Below are 20,224 nucleotides of genomic sequence, written 5' to 3'. Positions count from 1 at the left end.
AGGGACGACTACACCCTCACATGCCCCCAGTCTCGCTCCGAGGGGGCGGGGCCGCCCGCGCCGCGCGCTGCAGGCGGGTCACGGGACTCCGCAACGTTTCAAACGCGCCAATGAGCGCGGGCGCGGGCGGAGCCGCGCTTTCGAACGTCTCGGCGGCCGCGAGCGCAGCAAGGCTTGGCTCGGCGGGGCGCGGGGGCCTGAGCCGAGTCGGCCCGGCCCGGCCCGACCCGGCCCAGCTGCTGCCCCGTGCTGCCGCGGCCGCGGGCTCCGCTCCGAGGTAGGTGGGAAGCGGGGGCTGCGGCTCCTGGTGCTTCCGGACGGTCGGTAGCGATGTTCAGGGGCTGTTTCCTGGGGTCTGATGACAAACCGGGGATCCCGGTTTTCTCTGATAAAACAAAATCCCTGATTCTCAGATTTATAAAAAGTAACCCCAAACCCACATTTTTTCCGTGAATAAAATGAAACATCACTACATATAAATGCATGGAGATGTAGATGGGTAGAGATCGATTGACCTGCAGATCCATCTACGGGCCAGAGCAGTGGGACTTTTTGATGTCCTTAGTGTAGCGCAGCAATGCCGCCAGTCCCTTTGGACTGCCTGCAGATGGCAGCCGGTGGTGTACGTGGCGTCTGCACCCTCGATGGGGTGCGGGCAGGGCCAGAGCAATGGGACAGAGCAACCGACCGACTGGAGTGACCAACAGGATGGACGGACCTAATGTATCTATCAGATGTATATCTATCGAGTAGATGGATCTCTGTCCATCTATATCTATATGATCTGTTACTATACATTACTAATACGCTAGTATATGTTACTAATACATCTCTATCAGATAGATCTCTATCCATCTATAGCTCTGTCTATATATCTATCAGATTGACCTATCTATCAGATCCCTGCTGATCACCTGCACCTAGGTCTTAGGAGGCAGGGCTGTAGATTAGGGGCAGAAGTAGCCTTCAGCCATATTTCTAAAAAGGGGCAGTTGCTGCCAGGAATATGTGTTATCCTTTTTATGTTGCTATTTTTTTAAAATTTTCCGCATTCACAGCCAAATTAGCTAAAACAAATTCCAAATCCAAGAGTCAGTCCAGAACCATAAGTGGCCCTACTACTGGGAAACACCCTCCGCTCCTGTCTGAGGCTTCAGATGTTTCCAAATCCTTTGGCAGGCATCGTACTTGCGGACCCAAACGTGGAGGCTTGGGGTTTGGATGCCCCCAAGTTTTGCTTGCCCTCAGCCATAAAGCCCCAGAGGCAAGCCAGGGAGGAGCCTCCCCTTTCCATAAAGTAGTCTTAAAGCCAAGACTGTCCAACTCCAGCAGCTAAGTGGGAGGTTTACTATACATTACCTTGGCAGGTGCCATCCCTGTGCCAGGAGAGCAGTCTTCCCCAGCACGACTGGGAAGATCACCTTCATGGTCAGGGTGTTTCCCTGCCAGGTAAGCATAGACTACGCTTGATCTGAGCCAATAAGAGGCTGAGAAGCGATTTAGCCAGGATGAGAGGGTTTAAAGGTCCATTTTTTCTGCGCTGAATGGCCAGGTTGGCATGCTTCTGAACCTACGTTTCATGTAAGCTTCAAGTTTAGAGATTTACCTCTCATGGGAGCAGGCAGTTGTAAGTGATGTAGGAACAATTTATACCAGCATCACTGGGTGTGAACGCATGACATTATTCATGTGCCTCCTTAATTTTTGGCATCACACTATTTGAAAAGGGGGCTTGTACAATTCGTGAGCCTTGTAACCAGTTGCAGGGCTATAGCTGAGGTTTGTTTATTCGTTTCTTTTTAGTGAGTACTTCAGTGCTGATGGTTTAATAAGCTGCAACTGTTTTAGGATAACATACAAATTTTAATCTCTAATTTGGTTTGTACAATTCAAGAAATACCTGCAGTACCTAGTATACGAGAACAAGGATTCAATCTTGGGGGAGCATCTGAGAATCTGAAGTCTGATTTACAGAGGACAGAGATGGACTTTTCCCTGTGGCTGTAGGGGACACGATAAGGAAAAAAGGCCTAAAGCTGCAGCAAAGGAAGCTTTAGTTTGGAGATGAGGAGGAACTTTCTGGCTGGGATGATCTGGCTTTGAGCTTGTGAGCTTCTCTCCAGCCCTGCTTTTCCTATAATCAAAATAAGTGTCTTATTTTGCAGTTGCAGTTGCTATGGAGGAAAGAGAAGAAGAGTCAGCAGGTTGCTCAAGTACTGTGGTAGAAAAAAGCCCAGATAGTTGCATAAGCAGTGGTAAGTAAAAAATGTTATCTATAAATTTTTGCATAGGATGCACAAGTCCAAGCTACTTTCTAGTATTTGCTTTGTTAACCAGCATGCTGGCTTGTAAGGTAAAGTGAAACCAGAACCACTTCTGTTTTCTCTGAGCCCCCATGGGCCAGGGGTGTAACAGGCTGCACAGGGCCTGTCTTCCTGTCCCATGGGGCCCACAGGAGGGGTGGCGATGCCCCGGACGCAGCAGGAGAGGCGGTGGCCCGAACAGGTGAGGGCGCCTGTTCAGGCTGCTCTATTAATGGCATATTTTGTTATCCAGCATCCCTCATTCCCAAGGGATGAATATATGCCGAATAACAGAGCTTTTACTGTACATAGATCAGTATGTTTCTTGTGTTCATTCCTTAATGTAGTAGAGAAGGCTTCATTCTGTGGGTGGCCTTATTTTATAGACTTTCACCCCTGCTCTTCCGCTACATGTTTCTTAATTATTTTCTACAAACTTTTGTATAGGCTCAACAAAGCACTGATAATCTTGAGTGTTACTGATGGACTATAGCAGAAGTTCCCAAACTATGGTACATGTACCCCTGGAGGTATGCAGGACATCTCTGGGGGTACGTGGGAGAAATTCTGTAATGGTGGATTAAATTCTCATTATAATAATTGACACTTAAGGGGTTAAAATATAAAACCATATGCTGGTAGTGGTATGTGGGCAGCCAGTAAATCTGGAAGGCAGTATGCAGTAAGAAAAAGTTTGGGAACCTCTGAACTATAAGGTCCTTAGTAGAGGTGCACTAAAAATCAGTTCAATATTGGACTGGCACTGGTATAAACAAAATTTACTGTATTGGAAATCAGCCTGATGTGGCTGATAATTTGGCCAATAACTGCCCATGCATGCTCGCAGCTGCAGCCCAGCACATAGGCGGTGAGGAGCACAGCTCGTCAGCTTGGAGAGCTGCATGCAGCTGGTAAATCAGTTGTGGAAGGTGTGTTGGGGGGGGCGGTGCAGATCAAGGCCCCTGTAGTGAAGGAGGGAGTGGGGCTGGGGTTGAGGCTGCCCAGCTGGGAGCAGGATGTGGGGGGGACATGGGATGGAGCCACAAGTCATTTGGGGGAGTGGCTCCTACCGCTGTGTGCACCCCGGGGGGAGGGGCATGTGCCCCTGGATCTGGGTGGGGTAGGGCGGGCTGCAGTTTAGGGCTGGGGCTGCCCTGGGCTCTTCCTGGTGGATTGGGGGTGGGTAGGGAGGGTGTTGGGCCAGGACTGCACTCGGTAGGCAGCAGTGGTGCTGGGAGGGTGGCTGTGGGTGGGGGGCTACAGCCCCTCTGCCAGCACCGCTGCCCGCCCTGAGTGCAGCATGGGCCCAACTCCCCCCATCCATCCTGCAACTGCAGCCTGCCCCATGCAGATCCAGGGGGGCACATGTTCTCTCCGCACCCCAATGCCTTCCCAGGGTTCACGTGAGGTGGGAGCTGCACCCCCCCAGACAAGCCATGGCTCTGTCCCATGCCCTGCCCTGCCCCTGCTGGGCAGCCCCAGCCCCACTTCTCCCTTACCACAGTGGCCTTGATCTGCCCCCTTTTCTCCCCTTCCACCACAACTGACTTATCAGCTGCACACAGCTCTTCAAGTTGCCCAGCTACAAATCAGAAATCAGATCGGTATCAGCCAATATGCCTCCTTAAATATCAGCTATCTATATCAGCCCTCAAAATCTCTATCCGTGCACCCCTAGTTCTCAGAGTTTCTTTCCTGGGTCAATTCTGAAATCCATTCTGACCGTTTTTTCGTCACATCCCAAAGTGTATTGTGTTGTTTGTAGTTAGTTTTAAATTATGGTAATTCAGTTATCCCTATTTTAATTTGGTCAAAAACTCATTTAAAATGAATGTCAGATGGCAGTGCAGTTCAAAACCTATTGCAGTACAAATTAGACTATGGAAATACTTGTAATTGTGACAACTCATAACTGAACTCATCTTGTTTTCAGGTGTTCCCCTCTTGGCTGATGAAAAATTTGATTTTGATCTTTCATTATCTCCACTGAGGTAAGTTAAGTGCTTATGGACAAATACATGTCTATAGCATAAACGATTTTTACATCCTCACTGTTTTGTTTTATTTTTTTCTTTTTTCCCCCTGGAAGTGGAAATGAGGAAGATGAAGTTTTTGTTGGGCCTCCTGGACATAAGGAAAAATGTATTGCTGTTAGTATTGAGACAGTAGTTGAAGAAAGTCAAAGTGCTAAGAAAAAGCGTTCTCCACCTGATGATAAACTGACATGGAGTCCTCTTTCGGGAGAGAAATTTGTTGAGATTTTTAAAGAAGCTCACTTGCTGGCACTTCAGTTAAAAAAGGGCAGTGAAGAAGAACTGAAAGTCAGCCAATCTGAAGAACCCAAAAGCAAGGATATTGAAAAATTTGTGCAAGACTCCAAGTCAAAGCTGAACATCTTCCAAAAACAGAAGGTGGAAAAAAGCCCCAAGACTATTAAAAGGGAAACGTACTGTGTGTGGGATAGCCCAGCTTGTCAACTGCCGCCTGCATTTCAGAAGCAGTTAGAGTTACCCATGCCAGTAGATTCCAGAACACATGCATTGCAGACTCCTTCAAATGCATCTAGCCCTGTCAAAATCCATAAATCTTCTAGATTAGCACAAAAACAACAAACTGATGAAAAGAATAAAAAAGTAATAAGCAAGTTGCAGACTGCAAAGGTATCAGCTGCTTTTGGAAAAAACAATCAGTTGACAATTGAAAAGGTAAAGACTTGGCATCTAGACAGTTTAATGTTTGAGACAAACCATAGTCATCTTAAGATAAACTGTTTAAACCACTTGTGAGCTTTAGTCTTATAAATAACCTTTCCTTTTTTGAAGCTGCTTTCCTTGTTTGAAACTCTCGAATAGGAAGGTGAGCCTGTGTGCATAACTGCCTTGAATTTATTTGATTTTTATCTAGCTTCTGTTAGTTTAGTTGGACTGCTGTTGCAATACATGAAAGGTGCAGATAAGATTTGTATTGAGACAGTATTTCAGAGGTTTTAGTTGACTTTTTTTGTTAACAATCTCCAGTGTTTTTGGCTCCTGTTCAAATGCTTAAGCCATTTTATAATCATTCTGTTAAAACTATTGTATTGCTTCTAATGATTCCTTTAGTAGCATGGCTTTGCTTCCTTTAAGCTGTCCTCAGAGTTGGCAGTATTAAGCAGAACTCTAATAGGATGGGACCAACACCAACACTCTCAAAGGTTATATCATGCTGCATGCTAGCTGCACACTTTGATTAGCCAAGTGTCTGTTGCTGGGACTTCAGTCTTAACAGCAGTACACGAAAGCGCTGTTTTCACAGTAAGGCGGTTGGCCCCTGTAAATGGCCTCTAATCTGTAGAATGTGATTTCTGTCCTATTTCCTTCCTCCTTTACAGCCAAGGCTACTAAGTTCTCCTGTGTGTGGGGACTACTTAGGAGTTTGACACTGGCTTCTTCCTACCATTTGTCTTAGAAGGATATGGAGCTTGTATTTTACTTTCTCACTTAATCAGTTTCAACAACAAAATCCATCCATTCTATGCTAGATATAACACTAAATTCAATAAGAAGCTAAACAGGTCAGGAACTTGGAATTTTTACACTCTAGTTGAGAGTGTAGCAGTATAGGCTTTTTTGGTGGGTGATACGATGAAAATACCGGCATTGCTAAACAAATTTGCTTATGTGGAAAAACTGCAGGTGTTCTCAAATCCTTTGGCTAATAACTTTTAAAATAGTTTTTAAAATTGAAACTTGCAGCCCAAACCAGGAAAACAGCTCAGTCCCTCTGGGACCAAACACTTGAACAACATGGGGTCATTTGAAGACTTACTCTCTGACAAGTCCAGTATTGCTTCAGATGTCTGTAATGCATCATTCAATGGCAGTTCAACAGAGGACAAGAAAACTCTTCCTGTTCCAAGCAAGGTACTGGCAAGTGTATTAATATGATGGCATACTGAAATATTCTTGGGGAATTGCTGACTCAAGATGTGGGAAAATCTTAAAAATGCAGGCAACAGATCTGTCTTTTTATCATTGATTTAATACCATAACCTTGGAATGAATTTAAGTTAAAATGACTTCTGTTCTGCAACTACAGTTGTCTTTCCTCTTTGTAACAAAATTTACTCTTATTATTTACCATATTTAACACAGCGCATCAATCATCATTTAGGACTCAATGCAGACAAGGAATTTTGAGGATAACTAGAGATTAAAGTATATGTTCTTCATGGTTACCTACTATGCTGTTTGAAAAGGTCCCCATAGTCTAAAGTGCATGTTGAGTAGAACGGTGAGACTTTTATTGGAAGGTAATCCAAGGAATGTCATGAATATAGTTAGTGTATTATGCTATATTCTACGGACTAGTCAAACTTATTTATTAAAAAAAATCACATGTTGCAAGTAGCTTAATATTAACTTTATTATCTACAGAGGTGGTAGGCTCTGGGTAAATGAAACATTCATTTCAACTAGAATTGACACTGCTGGAATAGTTTTGGCTTTAACACTTGCTCTGTAGGAAAAGAGATTGGATGAGACTTGTAATAACATGGGAGATTTTGGATCCACAGTATTTGTGGTATGCTGTCTTACAAATATTAGTTTAAATAAATATTTTACTTTTGGAAACTAGCTTGAGCTCGTTATAAGAAACACGACAGTAGTGCATTCTTGCCACCTGCCTTCCACCCCCAAGGCAAACTAGCAAGGACCAATTTTTTTTGTTTTGTTTTTATAGGGATTTGTAGCAAGGATACAGTCTGCTTTTTAGGACTCTGAGCATATTACACTGAACTGCTTTCCTGACAATGCAGTGGCAGGGCCTGGAAGGTACCCTTTTCTTCCTTGCTGTTCAACCTGGAGCCTTCTGTAGGGATTTTTATGGGTTGTTTTGTTCCTTTGTGTGCTAGGGACTAGAGTAGACATTCTTTTGGAGCTTCCTGGAAAAAAAAAGTTGCGTTCAAGGGTGAGTGACAGGACTCAATGGCTTTTCTAGCCTTACGTTTCTATCTTTGAAGCATAGCCTTATATCATTCTGTCACAGTTAAGGCAGTATACAATGTGGACTGCTAATAAATGTTTTGTTTTACTTAATAATATCGGAGACTTTGGAACTTGTCCCTGAAACAAATGAACCTAGAGAACTAACACCCAAATGCATTAGAAAATGTGCTTTTAATATTTTTGGTCTGTTAAATGAAGTAGACTTCTTTGTTCACAGCTTGGGTTAAGGAAGGCAACACAGTTAAAACCTCCTGGGGCTGTTACTGGTCCCCAGAGAAGGAACACCTCCTCCTCATCGTCATCAGTTTCCAGCATGAGCTCCAGCGTGTCTGTCTCCCCCACAGGAGGAAGTGGTATGACTTTTAGCATAAAGACTTGGCACCACAAATATTATTAAACTTGCAGTCTTGATTTGATTGGATTCTTTTGATTTACAGGTTCCAAGAATATTTAAAGGCTCTTAAAGTTAAACTAGAAAAAATAATAATAGGTGGATAAGAAAGACTTTGAATTTTATGTTGGCCAGCTAAACAGCATTTATGTCAAGCCATGCTCTTGCTTGTAGCACTTGCATTAACCAGTCTCCGAACTCAATAGGCTTAATATCTACCAAATAGGGTCACACAATGAGAAAGTAGGCTTCTTTTTTGAAGATGGTTTTTAAAAAGTGTTGTCAATATCTCAGTTCACATTTAGGAGTTCTCATATCTAATTACATGAGCTGTCCAGTTTGCCAAGCGGACATTCTACTGCTCTTCTTTCCAGTATTTTTGTTCTCCACAGCCAAACAGTAAGTGTAGTATTACGCTGGGGTTTTATTTATGCCCCATGTAAATAGGAACAGGAGTTTCACTTTTCTTGAGTAACTGTAAGACTGGAGTAGAGCATTAGAATTGAAATATGAAAGAAAGATAAATATTTCTAACTAAGCTAGAAGCTGTCATTTTATTCATTTGTAGCGTCAAGATTGGAAAAGCCTTCAGCTTTAAGCCTTTTTGTTTTTGGGTAGGTGAAGGGGTCATAACTGTTCTGCATACCTGTCTAGCCCCGAATTTCATGGGTTATACAGGTAAGCTGCATTTCTGATGAATGATGAACCCCAGAGAATACTCCTGACAATTGGATCCATGAAAAAACACTACTTGAGTAGTACTACTTGAGTAGTAAACCTGTATATGTTATTTCTATATCAGCTAAGATGCAGTAAAACCCATGGTGTTTTGTAAGCAGTTAAAGTATGTGGCCCATCTTATTTGTAACACTTAGAATTCTTTGCTCAAATAATATTTTAATAAAACTGAATTTTATGCTTAATATGTACAACATTATCTGGTCTCCACTTAAAGGCAGGGGAAGTATCAAGCCTGTGTTAATAAAGTCAGTAAATTTTAAAATGGTGAAAAATGGACTAGGAAGACCACATGGATAATAAATAACTTCAATTAAACTATATTTGTTTACAATTGTCATGGTTATTGCTTACAGTGGTAAAAACTTTTTAAAAATAAAAAGCTGAGCAGGTCTTCTCAGTTTAAGCGATCCCAGTTTGAAGAGGGTTAGGGAAGTGAGTTTTGAGGAAATATCTGGAAGGGAAAATATTTTAACATAGGAAAAGTTGTCCTGATGAAGTAATCATGCTGGGAAACTGATGAGCCTTTTGTAGAATAGGAAAAGGTTGTGCATCTTTCCTGTGTGTGGGAGTAGGGAATAGCAGAATCCAGCATCTAAAGAATAGTAGGTGAACAGATAAACTATGTAAGAACTAGAATTATGTTAACATAACTTAAAAAATCAAGGGTTTAATTCTTTATAAATTCAATTGGAGCAGTATTTTTTTTCATGACTTCCACATGTTTTATGTTCCTATAACCTACAGATAGTTTTCACTTTTATGTAGCCTATTAGTCTTAAACTGAGAAACTGAACAACTATTAAAAGACATTGTTATTTATTATACTTAGGGAAAGTTTGACTTTCTCTTTCTTTTTAAATGCTCATTTTAAATTGTAGTCTTAACTAGTTTCAGGTAAAATATTGAAAATACACCTTAGACTCTAATATCAACTGGAAAGGCCTGCCAACTATGTAAGCACTCTTGAAAAATCTTACTCTTGTCTTATTTAAGTTAAAAGCTGACATGCTGAATTATCTTATGACTTTCCCTGACAAATCTGGCAAATAACCAGTTTGATTAACTCCTAGTTTTAAAATGTTAGAAAATAAGTATTATAGTAAATTTGCTCTATTTGTATAACCTGTTGGTATCAGCATTCAGTTGTTTTGAATATAGTTCTTAATCATTGCATAATAAGTTTATCTTCAGTTAGACTTATTTTTAAGCTTAATCATTTACTTGGTTATATATATATATTAGTTATGAGTTGTGGTAAGAACAAGAAACAGTTCAGAAGTGTAATTTTTAGCTTTCTTTCAGCTAAATCAAATGCACCTTCAAAAACTTCTGTGAGCAGCTCTAAACTTTCATCTATAAGCAGACAGTCTCTTGTTAAATCTGTAAGAGTGTCATCTGCCAATTCTGATTTATCCTGCAAGCAAGCAAGATCGGCTAGTACTCCCAGAACACCTACTGTTGTAAATTCTGCCAAATCAGTTTCTGCGACTGCATTCCAGACCGTAGCAAGTGGAATTCAGAGATTAAGCTCTGTTCCTAATCTGCAGAAGCAACATAAAGATGGAAGCGGAATAAAAGGAAGCTCTTGTCCAAAGCCCAAGGCTAAAGTTGTACCTACAACTCAGATTAAGGTCCCTAAAATGGGTGGAGGTAAGCATATTGTTTGGAAGGTGATCTTATTTTAAATTGGCTACTTATTACATGTGTAGTTTGTCTTGTATATTTATCTAGTGACTGAATGGACTGAATATTATTTTAAAGTTGTTTCTGGGTGGAAATTGAAACCAGTGTAGATAAGGAGTGGTAAACAGCTTCGCAGCACTCTTTTTTTTGTCTTCTTGTACTAGGTACATCACTAGAAAATGCAGCACCTAAAATAGCAGAATCAATCAAATTACCATCCTGCAGCATATTTGGAAGGTAAAGTGCAGTAATTGTACAGAAGTAAAAGGCTCAAATGACTAAATTTCAAAGGCAGTTTTTGACTAGTGACCTGTGTAATCTGAATTTTACAAGTATAGAATTCTTGTTTTCAAGAATCAATCTATGCTCACTGAAAACTGGACTTTTTATTAAGTTGGATGTTAAAGATATGGCTTGCAGGTTGGATCCAGCCCATGCAGCCACTTCACCTGGCTTGCAGGGCTGGAAACTTGGGGGTGGATCCTGCTGCTGAAATCCAGGGTATGGAGCCCTGTTGGGGGATTCTGGCAAGCAGAGGGGAGGTGGGTAACTTAAGATATAAGCATTGCAATCCTTTGAAATGCTTTAAATGAAAACAAAATATGAGCCTTTATCACAAGCTAGTTCCAGGCTGTATGTGAGAAGATACTTGTTACCTAACTTCTGAGGTACAGCTTTATAAACTTGGCACAAACTGGGTTTTTAATCAAGGCTTTCCAGTTGGTGAATTAAATCAATCTGCCCTGCTCTCCAGAACATATCCACTTAACTACCAGCCCTACAGATTCAAATTTGGATCTGTTTGTCTCTCACTCAGTTAGCCAGTAGTAAGAAATAAGAATTCAGTTGGTAATTCTAATCATGTGCAAGAAAACAGACTTCAGCTCCCCCATTGCAATGGCACTTCTTTAATGCTAATGAGTTAAAAACAGTAAGACACTGAGTATAGGTAAGGAATAGGCTTTTAAATGCTGTTTGTACATAGAACCTATGCACTGTAGAATTTGTGTTTTACCAACTATAGTAATATTTTGAAAAAAATAAACCCCTTTAGTCATATATTAATTAATTTTAAATATTTGTAAAAAGGTTAGGTTAATCTAACTGGGCCTTAACTAAGTTCTAATCAGTTCTAGCATGATATACAAGTCTACTTCAAATGTTCAGATGTAGATATCCTAATCCTTCATAACCTATTTAAGTATTTACCAAAGTAAGGCAGGCTTATTTCTTTTGTATTGTAGAGCTGTCTAGTTATATACAAAGCAAAGTAAGTTTCTAGAAAAAAAATTTTTATCAGTGTATGCTCTATGATGTTTTATCAGTGTATGCTTTTTGCTTTTTCTTTAGTGGTGTGGCTGTCAGCACCCCTGTTAAAGTGTCAGAAGATGGGCCTTGGCAGAACTCCTGCCGCAGTACAAGGTCCCTTTCAATGACTCCAGCCAGTATAAAGCGTTCTGCTCTTCCTACCCCCATTAATCGTCGTACGTCAGGAATTCCAGTAATGTCTCCTAAAAGTGTACCTAGATTTGTGCCATCACGAAACTTAACGCTTGTTCATCAAGTTTCCAGCACATCCAACAAAAAGATTCTTACATCTTGGTAAGATAGCTTGCTTTTTGAATGATAAGTATTGTGGGTGTAACCTGGTCCTGCTGAAGTGTGACACCTTGTACTCCTGTGCTCAACGTAGGGACTCCACCCCAGTTGGCATCCTATGCATGCCTATAGTACTAACTATAACCAGACGTGTAATGCCAAATAACATTTCTGTACACGATGGCTTATTTTGGCATGTTATAATTTTGCTGAATTCCCAAATCAGGAGACTTTTACAAAGGTTTGTCCATCTGTTCTTCACTTTGTTTCTCACATCTTTATGCTATCTGAAACTTGAATGATGTGCATCATGAAACTTCTCTGAATCTCTGAACTGGAGAGAGACTGACTGCAGAAATAGTATTTTCCAACACAGTGATACCACTGCTGTCTAAAAGTTGATAATGCAGGGTCTAAATTTCTAGATGAGAAAAGTGAGTAGTTAGGACAAATGATCTACTTCTATCTTCTATTTAACTAAGCATCACCCTTTTTAAGGTGTTGTCATACCTTAGGTTATTGCCATTATAAAAATCTAGCATCCTCAGAAGAGGTGAAGCATTAAGTCTCAACAATTCCTCATATTCTACTTGAGAGCACAGGTACAAGATGCCCCATACTGCCTAGCTACTATGGAGGGGGATGCAGTCTTTTGGCTTCTTTTAGCCCAGTGCCTTTTGAAAAATACCAAACATGTAACTTTGCATTTTGAGCAAGAGGTGGGTATGTGCCTCATACTGCAGCTTTTCCCGACTTCAGCAGTTAGAGGAGGGATGAGTTTTAAGATGACCTTTCAATAATTGGATTCTGTACATGAAAAATGTTTGTTATAAATTTCCATGTACAGAATCTAAGTACTCGGGGGTTGTATTAATTCAAGGCAGTCTTGGATTTGAACGAACACGATAGTAGATACTGAAGAACTTAAATTTCTTGCACCACTTATTTTTCCCAGTTCTAAACAGGCAACAGAGAACAAGGCCTGGGAGCCTTCGTCTGAAGATGAAATATCTCCTCCACCTGTCATACCTCTTATACTTGATTTTTCACCAGAAAAATCAATTGTAGATGTATTACAAACCGAAGTAAAAGAAGAAACTAAAATACCAAACAATTCAGTTGAAGAAACGCAAACGAATGAGGTAGGAATGTGAAATCCATTTCTCCTTGTAAAACTGCCTTTGAGTGAACTGAATGCTAGTGAGCTGCTTTTTAAATTAAGGGTTAATATTGCAAACCTATCTTACTTGGATTTTAATGTGAACCACATTATGAAGATGAATAGACCCTCTAGTGTCATCTGTATTTAAAAAAAAGAATTTGTTTGGTGTCTAAACGTTCATACAAAACTGACACACGCACCTCCTCCTCCCCCCACCACACCCCTTCAGTTCAGTGTCAAATTTGTCATCCCTGTATTTGCACTAGGATGTGGTTGTGTTCCTGATGCATAAAGACATAAGTTATGGGAGAATCCCAGTTGCACAGACTATACAGTAAAACGCACTCTAAATAGTACTGAAATCTGTAGAACTGTCCAACTGAAGCTTAACTCAAATCTACCAAAGGAGTGATTTACTTATAGTTTTTGCTTGGGCATAAGCCCCCTTACCTGGATGAGACAGTTGAGGTAATAACTTGCAATAATTAGTTAATTTATATAGTATATATTATTTGCTATCTGGGATGCAGCAAGTTTCCATCACAAGATTTATGTGCAAAGAAGGAAGAATAATAATCCAGTTAGATGGAAACTAAGAATTTCGTAGAACGGTCTGTCAAAGCATCAAAAAGCAGGAATTGTAGATACAAGGTTTAAAGCTGAATTTTTAAAACCTGTAAATTTGAACTTGAGCATTATTTTCAGTTCATATTTAGTGCTTAAACAACTCAGAAAGAGCTCGAAAGGCAAATTCTAATGCCCAGGATTCATGTTCTTGATTCATAAATGGAAAAAAATCACTGGCAGATTAAAGGAAAACAAGCAGCTGATCTTTATGGTGCGCTACTTAAGTTTTTAAAATAAGTAATTGATTCTTATAGCTTTCCCCAGTTAGTCAAAGAAGTTGACTGACTTTCTTATGAAGAAAAGAAAGTAGAAAGCTAAATGAGTGCATTATTTTTAGGTGTTGCTGGTAGATGTTGGAATGGCTAAAAGTCCCAGTGCTATTTCAAAGTGGGAAAGCAGACTTCTCATTGACCTTTCAAATACTCCTGATGTGAATAATGCTGTTCCTCTAAAGCCTACTGTTTTGGGACAGGTAAGATGCATCTCGGTTTGTCTCAGTTACCTGTTTATGCAAATATAATATAGACCATAGAATATTGCCTGGACATATTGTAGTTGCAAAATAACTTGTCCACATAAAATTGCTTCACACCTAGTGCTTGCATTTAATTGAGCACCCTTATATCAGAGTAATATTTGGAGTATGTTAGCATACCTGCCTGCCCTTGCAATCTGTTCCTTTTGGAAAGGGAAGTAAACATTTTTGTTCTAAAAGTAGACCTCAGTGGGCCTCCATTTGTAAATTAGATATATTGTGGAAGTTCTCAGTTATTTAGTCATATAGGCTATGCTGTCTGACAAACCAGCTGCATCATTTACTCCATGACCATAATGCCTCTGCTCAAACATAGTAACTGATATTCATCAATACTAAACACCATTTGACTTGAAAGTTAGAGTACGTTCTTGTTATGCTTCTCTCCTATGAGATTATGTTCGGTTTGATACGGATATAAAACTGCTCATTCTGGTACTGGTTATCAGCACTGCACCAGTGAGTATAACATGGGAGCTTGTATAAAATGACCCATCACTCTTAACTTGGCTTTGGTTTCGAGTAATCCTTTAAACATAAAACAGCTGAGGCTTAACTCCTCATACCTCCCTGCGACTCTAAAAGTACCTGGGTCCCTAACATGCAGTGCCTTGAAGACTACTAACTGCTTCTTCATTATAGTCAATACAGAAGAACAGAAGGTAAAGGGAACACTTGCCAACCACATAACTAGCATTGTGAACCTAGGACTTGACCAAATAATTCTATCTGTTTTTAAAGATACATTTGGGAGGAAACAATGATAGAAAATTTCTTACTATGACTCCCTGCAGCAAATGGGATGACTTTTCCTTTCATGGGGAAAATGTTGCTGCTGCTTGTAGTAATTAACTGACTGCAAATCTTTGCATAACTAGCTTTTCGGCTGTCGCTAACAAAATATATTTGTCTCTACAAACCACCAAGGACTTCATTTGCAAGCTTCCTGAGTGTCTGAAAATGGTGTTAAGAACAAAATGACAGAATAAAGCTCTAGTGAAGTTCAGCTGCAAAGTAGCTTGGGTGCAGCAGTCTATTTGGGCTCTCCTGGAATGCCCTCCAAGGAAGACCATTTATTCTGATAGATGAAACTCCAGCACATGAGGATTTTCTGTTTATTGCAAGGGATGATTTTTCCTGGGATTACTAATGTTGTGCTTGGGAAAGAGGTTATAAGGAATAATATTAGATTCTAGGTTGACTCTTGAATTCCTGTAGCTTTTCTAGCTGTTCTGCATATTGTGTTTATTCCCCAAAATTAAGTTTTCTAGAGAGACTTTGCACTTCCTTGTTGAATATAGATCTTCGATTTTTATCTCCTAAAGCTGTTCACCTCCTCCATTTCTAATGTCAGAGTAGGCGCTTGGAGACTAGTTTTGTATGTGTATATATAGACAATTATTGTCCCAGTCCCCTTCCCTGCACAGAACCTAGTGTGTTACCTCTGTTCTGATGGCTTCTTGCCTTCTCCAGTGGTTATTTTAGTTGGCGTTGATATCAAGTATAGGTATTTAGCTTGCGATCTAAATCAGTCTGTTTTTTGTGTTTTTTTGTGTTTTTTTATCTTGAATCAAAAACTTCAGGCATAGGCTAAGCCTATCTGCAGAGCATCAGGTGTAATGGGCTTTAATTTTGTTTGGCACCTAGTTGGGTGAAGAGACTGAATTGTTTAAAACTGGTAGTGCAGCTGTTTGTCTTCCAGGTACCTGATGAGCTGAATCTTCAACTAAACTGCCCTGCTGATGCTTTGGAAGTAAGCAGACAACATTGTGCAACTAGGGTGATTGGCTACAATTACCCAGGTTCCTGATATTCTAAGTATAGAGTAAATGACAAAAATAACAACTTTTAACTTTGTTAATTTCTCATTTTCTTTCAGCTGATAGATCTGAGTTCTCCTCTTATCACTCTGAGCCCTGACATGAACAAAGAGAACCTGGATTCTCCTTTACTGAAGTTCTGAACTGAAGCAGAACCCAAAATTCCTCTTGGCATCTGCAACTTCAATTTGAGCTGTTGGAGGTGTTATCTTGACAGAGGAACACGGAGCAACTATTATATAATAAAATGAAGAACTGAATGCAACTCATTTGACAAAAGATTGATTAAAATTCTTGGCGACTGAAATTCTCAATTTGAATACATGTGATTTGACTTTACATATGACAATGCATGTATTTATTTTTTAAAGTAAATTATTATACAGAAAAACATCAACCTTTTTCTAAAGGTGTAATTGGAAAGTGAAATGGTATTAAATGTACAATGTTTGAAAAATTAAGATATATTGTAATTAAAAACTTCAATCTATGAATTTTAATGATCCGTGTGAAAGTATACGGAGTCTAGAAATAAATTATTTGGACAAATGAGTAGTGCAGTCTAAATGCAATATTTCAGGAAGCCAAAATCGCTAAGTTGAATGTCACACTAATGGTGTGACAAAAGATCATGTTAAATATAAGAGGCACTATGCATTGTGTGGCAGGTGGCAGCTAATGTGGCTCCAGCCTGGGTTGGAGCCACAGCACCAGCCAGCTAGCCCCCAAGTCCTCTCCTCTCCTACACCTTTGGGCTCCTTCTGCTCCCCTTCCTCCACTTTGTTCTGCCTTGGTAGGACTCTATCTCTGCTGCAGCCTGGGGCACATTAGCATGCATTTGCTCTGGCCCCAGCCTAGCTCTGTGGCAGTCATTCAAACAGGAAAGTTTGGGACGGATTGCAGTTTCCAGCTTGCTTATTTCATGTTTATTTTAAAAATATATAGGTTGTACCACTACACAAGTCAATGGATTGGCCTTTTCTTGAAAATCAAAGTGCTTTACCAATTCTGCACCTCTGTTACGAAGTAGGTAATGTGCCCAGTTTATAGACAGTTGTCACTAGTGTCATGCCCAGGTGTAGTTCTGAAAACTACCTTTTAGGAAAATGATAAGCATAAGTAATTGTTTTGTTCCTTGACATAACTAATGCCACTAAGTACAAGCAAAGCAAGTGGGTCACAGTTTAGGGTGACCTCTATAACCCATGGCAGCAAAAAAGTTAAGAGAATGTGTCTTAACAGTCCAAGACAGCAGGATCCAAACAGCAGCTTGATAGGAAAACAACCACTGTGAAAGATTACTACTGAATATTTATGACAACCATATATAGAACATACAGAAGAGAACTGTAAAAAAAAAAAAAAAAAAAAAAAGCATATAAAAATCTTTAAAGCTGGGGAGAGGAAAAGAAAACTTCTTGAACCCCGGTGCAGTAATAGATGCCTGGCCAGCTGAATTCACCGTATCCATCAGAAAGTTTGCATAAGAATATTTATGTTGACTGTTAGGGCTTGATTAAAAGTTGAATATAGTAGTTAAAGCTTCAGGGGTGTACTTGGTAGCTGTGTTAGTCTGAGACAAAAAGACATACAAAAAACTAGATCTCCTGGTTCCAAAAAGATACCTTTTATTAGACCAACTGGAAAATGGAAAGAAAATTGTCCTTTTCTGCAAGCTTTTGGGATCAAAGTCCACAGGTACGAAATAAACTTCATTTCAGTTTATTTCCTACCTTTGGGGACTTTTTACCATTTTGTACCATCTATACTTTTCCCAGAGCCTGACAAAGGGACTTTGATCCTGAAAGCTTGCAGAAAAGGACAATTTTGCCATTTTCCCGTTGGTCTAATAAAAGGTATCATTTTGGAACCAAGAGTTCTAGTTTTTTTGTATGTAAAGCTTTGCTTAAATATTGGTATTGCTTAGGTGTTGAATAAAGTAGGATTGGAGATCAGAATAGTCTCATTTTATTTCCATTCACCCCATCCCTTAACTCAATTTAGTACAACACTGGTGCACTAGAACTACAGACTAGAATTTCACATTTCTGACTATACCTTACCTGTGCTGTTTGCTGCTCAGCAATGTTCCATGTGTCCTAAACTATGCTGTAGCAGAGGAACTCCAAATTTAAACTAATCAAGAATCTTGTGGGTATAAATCTGAGTGAATGGTGATGGCTACCTGGAAGAATGACTAATCTGTACCTGTGGCTGGCTGACCACATTCAATTTTAGAGTAAGAATGATAGACACAGAACTAAATTCAGCTTGCTGCTTGCTTTTCTTTATCTTGCCCTCTAGCGGCAGAGGTACAACTTCACTTTAAATATTTCTGTTCAACTTTTTAATTTCTCCAGCACCAGCAAGAATACCTCAGAGAGTGAAATGCCAAAATTTTAAAAAGCTAACTAATATAATCTAATGATAAGCTTTATAAAAATGTGTATGATAGAGGGAGGCACAAGTCACTGCGTTTTACAATAAGAAGAGTCCCACAACCATGCTTAATAAGGGTCCATTTTATATTGGTCAATTAAACCCCATGCTAGAAAGGTAGTAAGTGATGTAGAACTTCATGTAAAGCAAAATTTTACTTGTATAGTGCCTGAGCTGGAAGGATTCTTGTAAGCAGTGTACAAAATCACTTAGATCCTTTCCTGCTTAAGAAGCATTTTTTTATTTTCATAAAGATGGCTGGAGTAGCTACTCTACTCCTATAGGATTTTTGACTTAATGATCAGGAAACAAAGATTCTTAAAGAGAGGTTCTAAAGCAGGGGTTCCCGAAGTTTTTATGCCGTGGCCCAACAGTCACAGCCAACTGCAGACAAAATTTCCGGCCAGAAAATGGGTAAGAATGTGGGGGCGGGGGGCAACCCTGCACTGCTGCGGGCCCTGTGAGCCACAGCCTCCGCCCAGCTCTGGGGGGCTGCGGTTTGCTGGTCTGCGGCCACTTCTGGTCTGGCAGCTGACCTGCTGCGGCGCGGCCTGGCCCGGGCCAGCACCAGGCTATGGCCCCGGGATTGAGAACCCCTGTTCTGGACAAAGCCTGGCAGCTCAAAGAAAGTAGAAATAAATCTGTTGTAACACTTTTTTTCCCCAAAAATCTCAGTTTGGGGCAAATTTTAGATTTGAATATGGCTTTAGGTTTGACCTTACAAGGAATCTTTTGTGTATGCTCTTAAATTCATACAGTTGTGAAATGAGTACATTTTCTCAATTGGATTACTTGTACCCTAACTAGCTCAGATTTTTCTAGACCTGTATCTAGAGTCCCCCAAAGCTCAATCCAATAACTGTATTTTCAGACCTGTGTATGAAGTTGCTCTGTCACTCACCTTGGCATTCACATTTACCAGAGACCATGTAATCTGCTTGCTTTTAACATAAATTTAAGTTGCATTACTTATTTGCACCACAGCCTTTGTCTGTACAGCTGTTTTTCTGTTATGTGACACTTTGGAAATCATCCCACTATAGTAATTGGGGTGGGGAGGATAGTTATATTTTGGGAAAGGTTATTTTGTTGCATAACTGACACATGAAACAAGCTGTACTTATGAGGAGTAATGAGCAGAGTTGCAAGCATAGTGTTCCCTCTTGAAATAAGTTTGCCTCAGTTAGGATGTTAACCCAGGAAGAATGGTAATCAATTTCCTTCAGCGTTCATGGATTAGCAGTGGCATGCATGCAGCTTTGTTCCTGACTTACCTAGTTTATGTCCTGGCTTCATTTCTACATTGCATCGTAGTCTCAGACCTCATCTACTTTTCTGGAGCCACAGTAACTAGATGCCACCCCATTTTCAGATTTGGGCACATCACCAGACTTTGCCCATCTTTTGTTGTATGTTTCATCTGTTGAAAGTTTAGCAGCTCACCTGGTTACCTTTTGTTTTGTAATTCAAGTAAGCTGCACTGGAGCTCATAAATAAAGACTGAACCTGCTAGCATTCTGGGGAAGAGTCAAAGTCTGGCAAACCCTTAGGAAGGAATATGTGTGGATGTACAAATGTGGCAGTGATAGTCTGCAGGGCTGCTTCAAGGGAAAGGACCTTAGTGCTTTGTAGCATGCCTACAAGTGGTAATGATGTTGATTGCTGTTTAGACATTGACCAAGTCACAGTTCCCTGTTACAAGGAGCTAGACTCAATCTTCTCAGGGGTGATGGTATTGAGCCATGACTTGCTAGAGGTTTGAAGATGGCCTTGACAGACCCAGAGGTGGCAGGGCCAAGGACTGCATTGTTAGAAATGGAATATTGTTAGAAATGGAGTATTGTTAGAAATGCACAGCTTGCATCTTGCACCCAATAAGAAAGAAACACTGCCAAGGACTTTTTTCCTTTCCCAGCCTTGCCACAGCTTTTCTTAT

General features: G+C 40.2%; 1 protein-coding gene across 2 annotated transcripts; it reads left to right on the top strand.

Moving 5' to 3' along the window:
* The first annotated feature begins 217 nt into the window (after positions 1 to 217).
* On the top strand, positions 218 to 16,401 carry GTSE1 (G2 and S-phase expressed 1). 2 transcript variants are annotated; one of them, XM_019543515.1, is made up of 13 exons: positions 218 to 277; positions 2,172 to 2,255; positions 4,237 to 4,294; positions 4,393 to 5,008; positions 6,038 to 6,205; positions 7,509 to 7,644; positions 9,726 to 10,073; positions 10,271 to 10,343; positions 11,457 to 11,708; positions 12,661 to 12,847; positions 13,832 to 13,966; positions 15,732 to 15,782; positions 15,909 to 16,401. In XM_019543515.1, exons 2-13 carry the CDS (start codon positions 2,177 to 2,179, stop codon positions 15,990 to 15,992), a joined length of 2,187 nt encoding a protein of 728 aa, XP_019399060.1. In that variant the 5' UTR covers positions 218 to 277; positions 2,172 to 2,176; the 3' UTR covers positions 15,993 to 16,401. The 2 variants fall into 2 exon arrangements, with proteins under 2 accessions (XP_019399060.1, XP_019399061.1); XM_019543516.1 differs by lacking the exon at positions 15,732 to 15,782 and having other exon boundaries at positions 219 to 277.
* The last annotated feature ends 3,823 nt before the right edge of the window (positions 16,402 to 20,224 follow it).

The sequence above is a fragment of the Crocodylus porosus genome, unplaced genomic scaffold (assembly GCF_001723895.1).
Source record: "Crocodylus porosus isolate Cpor-Errol unplaced genomic scaffold, CroPor_comp1, whole genome shotgun sequence".
In the NCBI taxonomy this organism is placed as follows: domain Eukaryota; kingdom Metazoa; phylum Chordata; order Crocodylia; family Crocodylidae; genus Crocodylus; species Crocodylus porosus.
Note: the sequence above shows the minus strand (reverse complement) of the source record. Positions and strands in the feature narration are given on the sequence as shown.

Bases quoted from the DNA above. Each gene is read 5' to 3' on its own strand.
- GTSE1 (XM_019543515.1), top strand. From the start codon at position 2,177: ATGGAGGAAAGAGAAGAAGAGTCAGCAGGTTGCTCAAGTACTGTGGTA. The intron at 5,009-6,037 runs GTAAAGACTTGG...TGAAACTTGCAG, and splicing joins ATCAGTTGACAATTGAAAAG to CCCAAACCAGGAAAACAGCT. The intron at 6,206-7,508 runs GTACTGGCAAGT...CTTTGTTCACAG, and splicing joins CTCTTCCTGTTCCAAGCAAG to CTTGGGTTAAGGAAGGCAAC.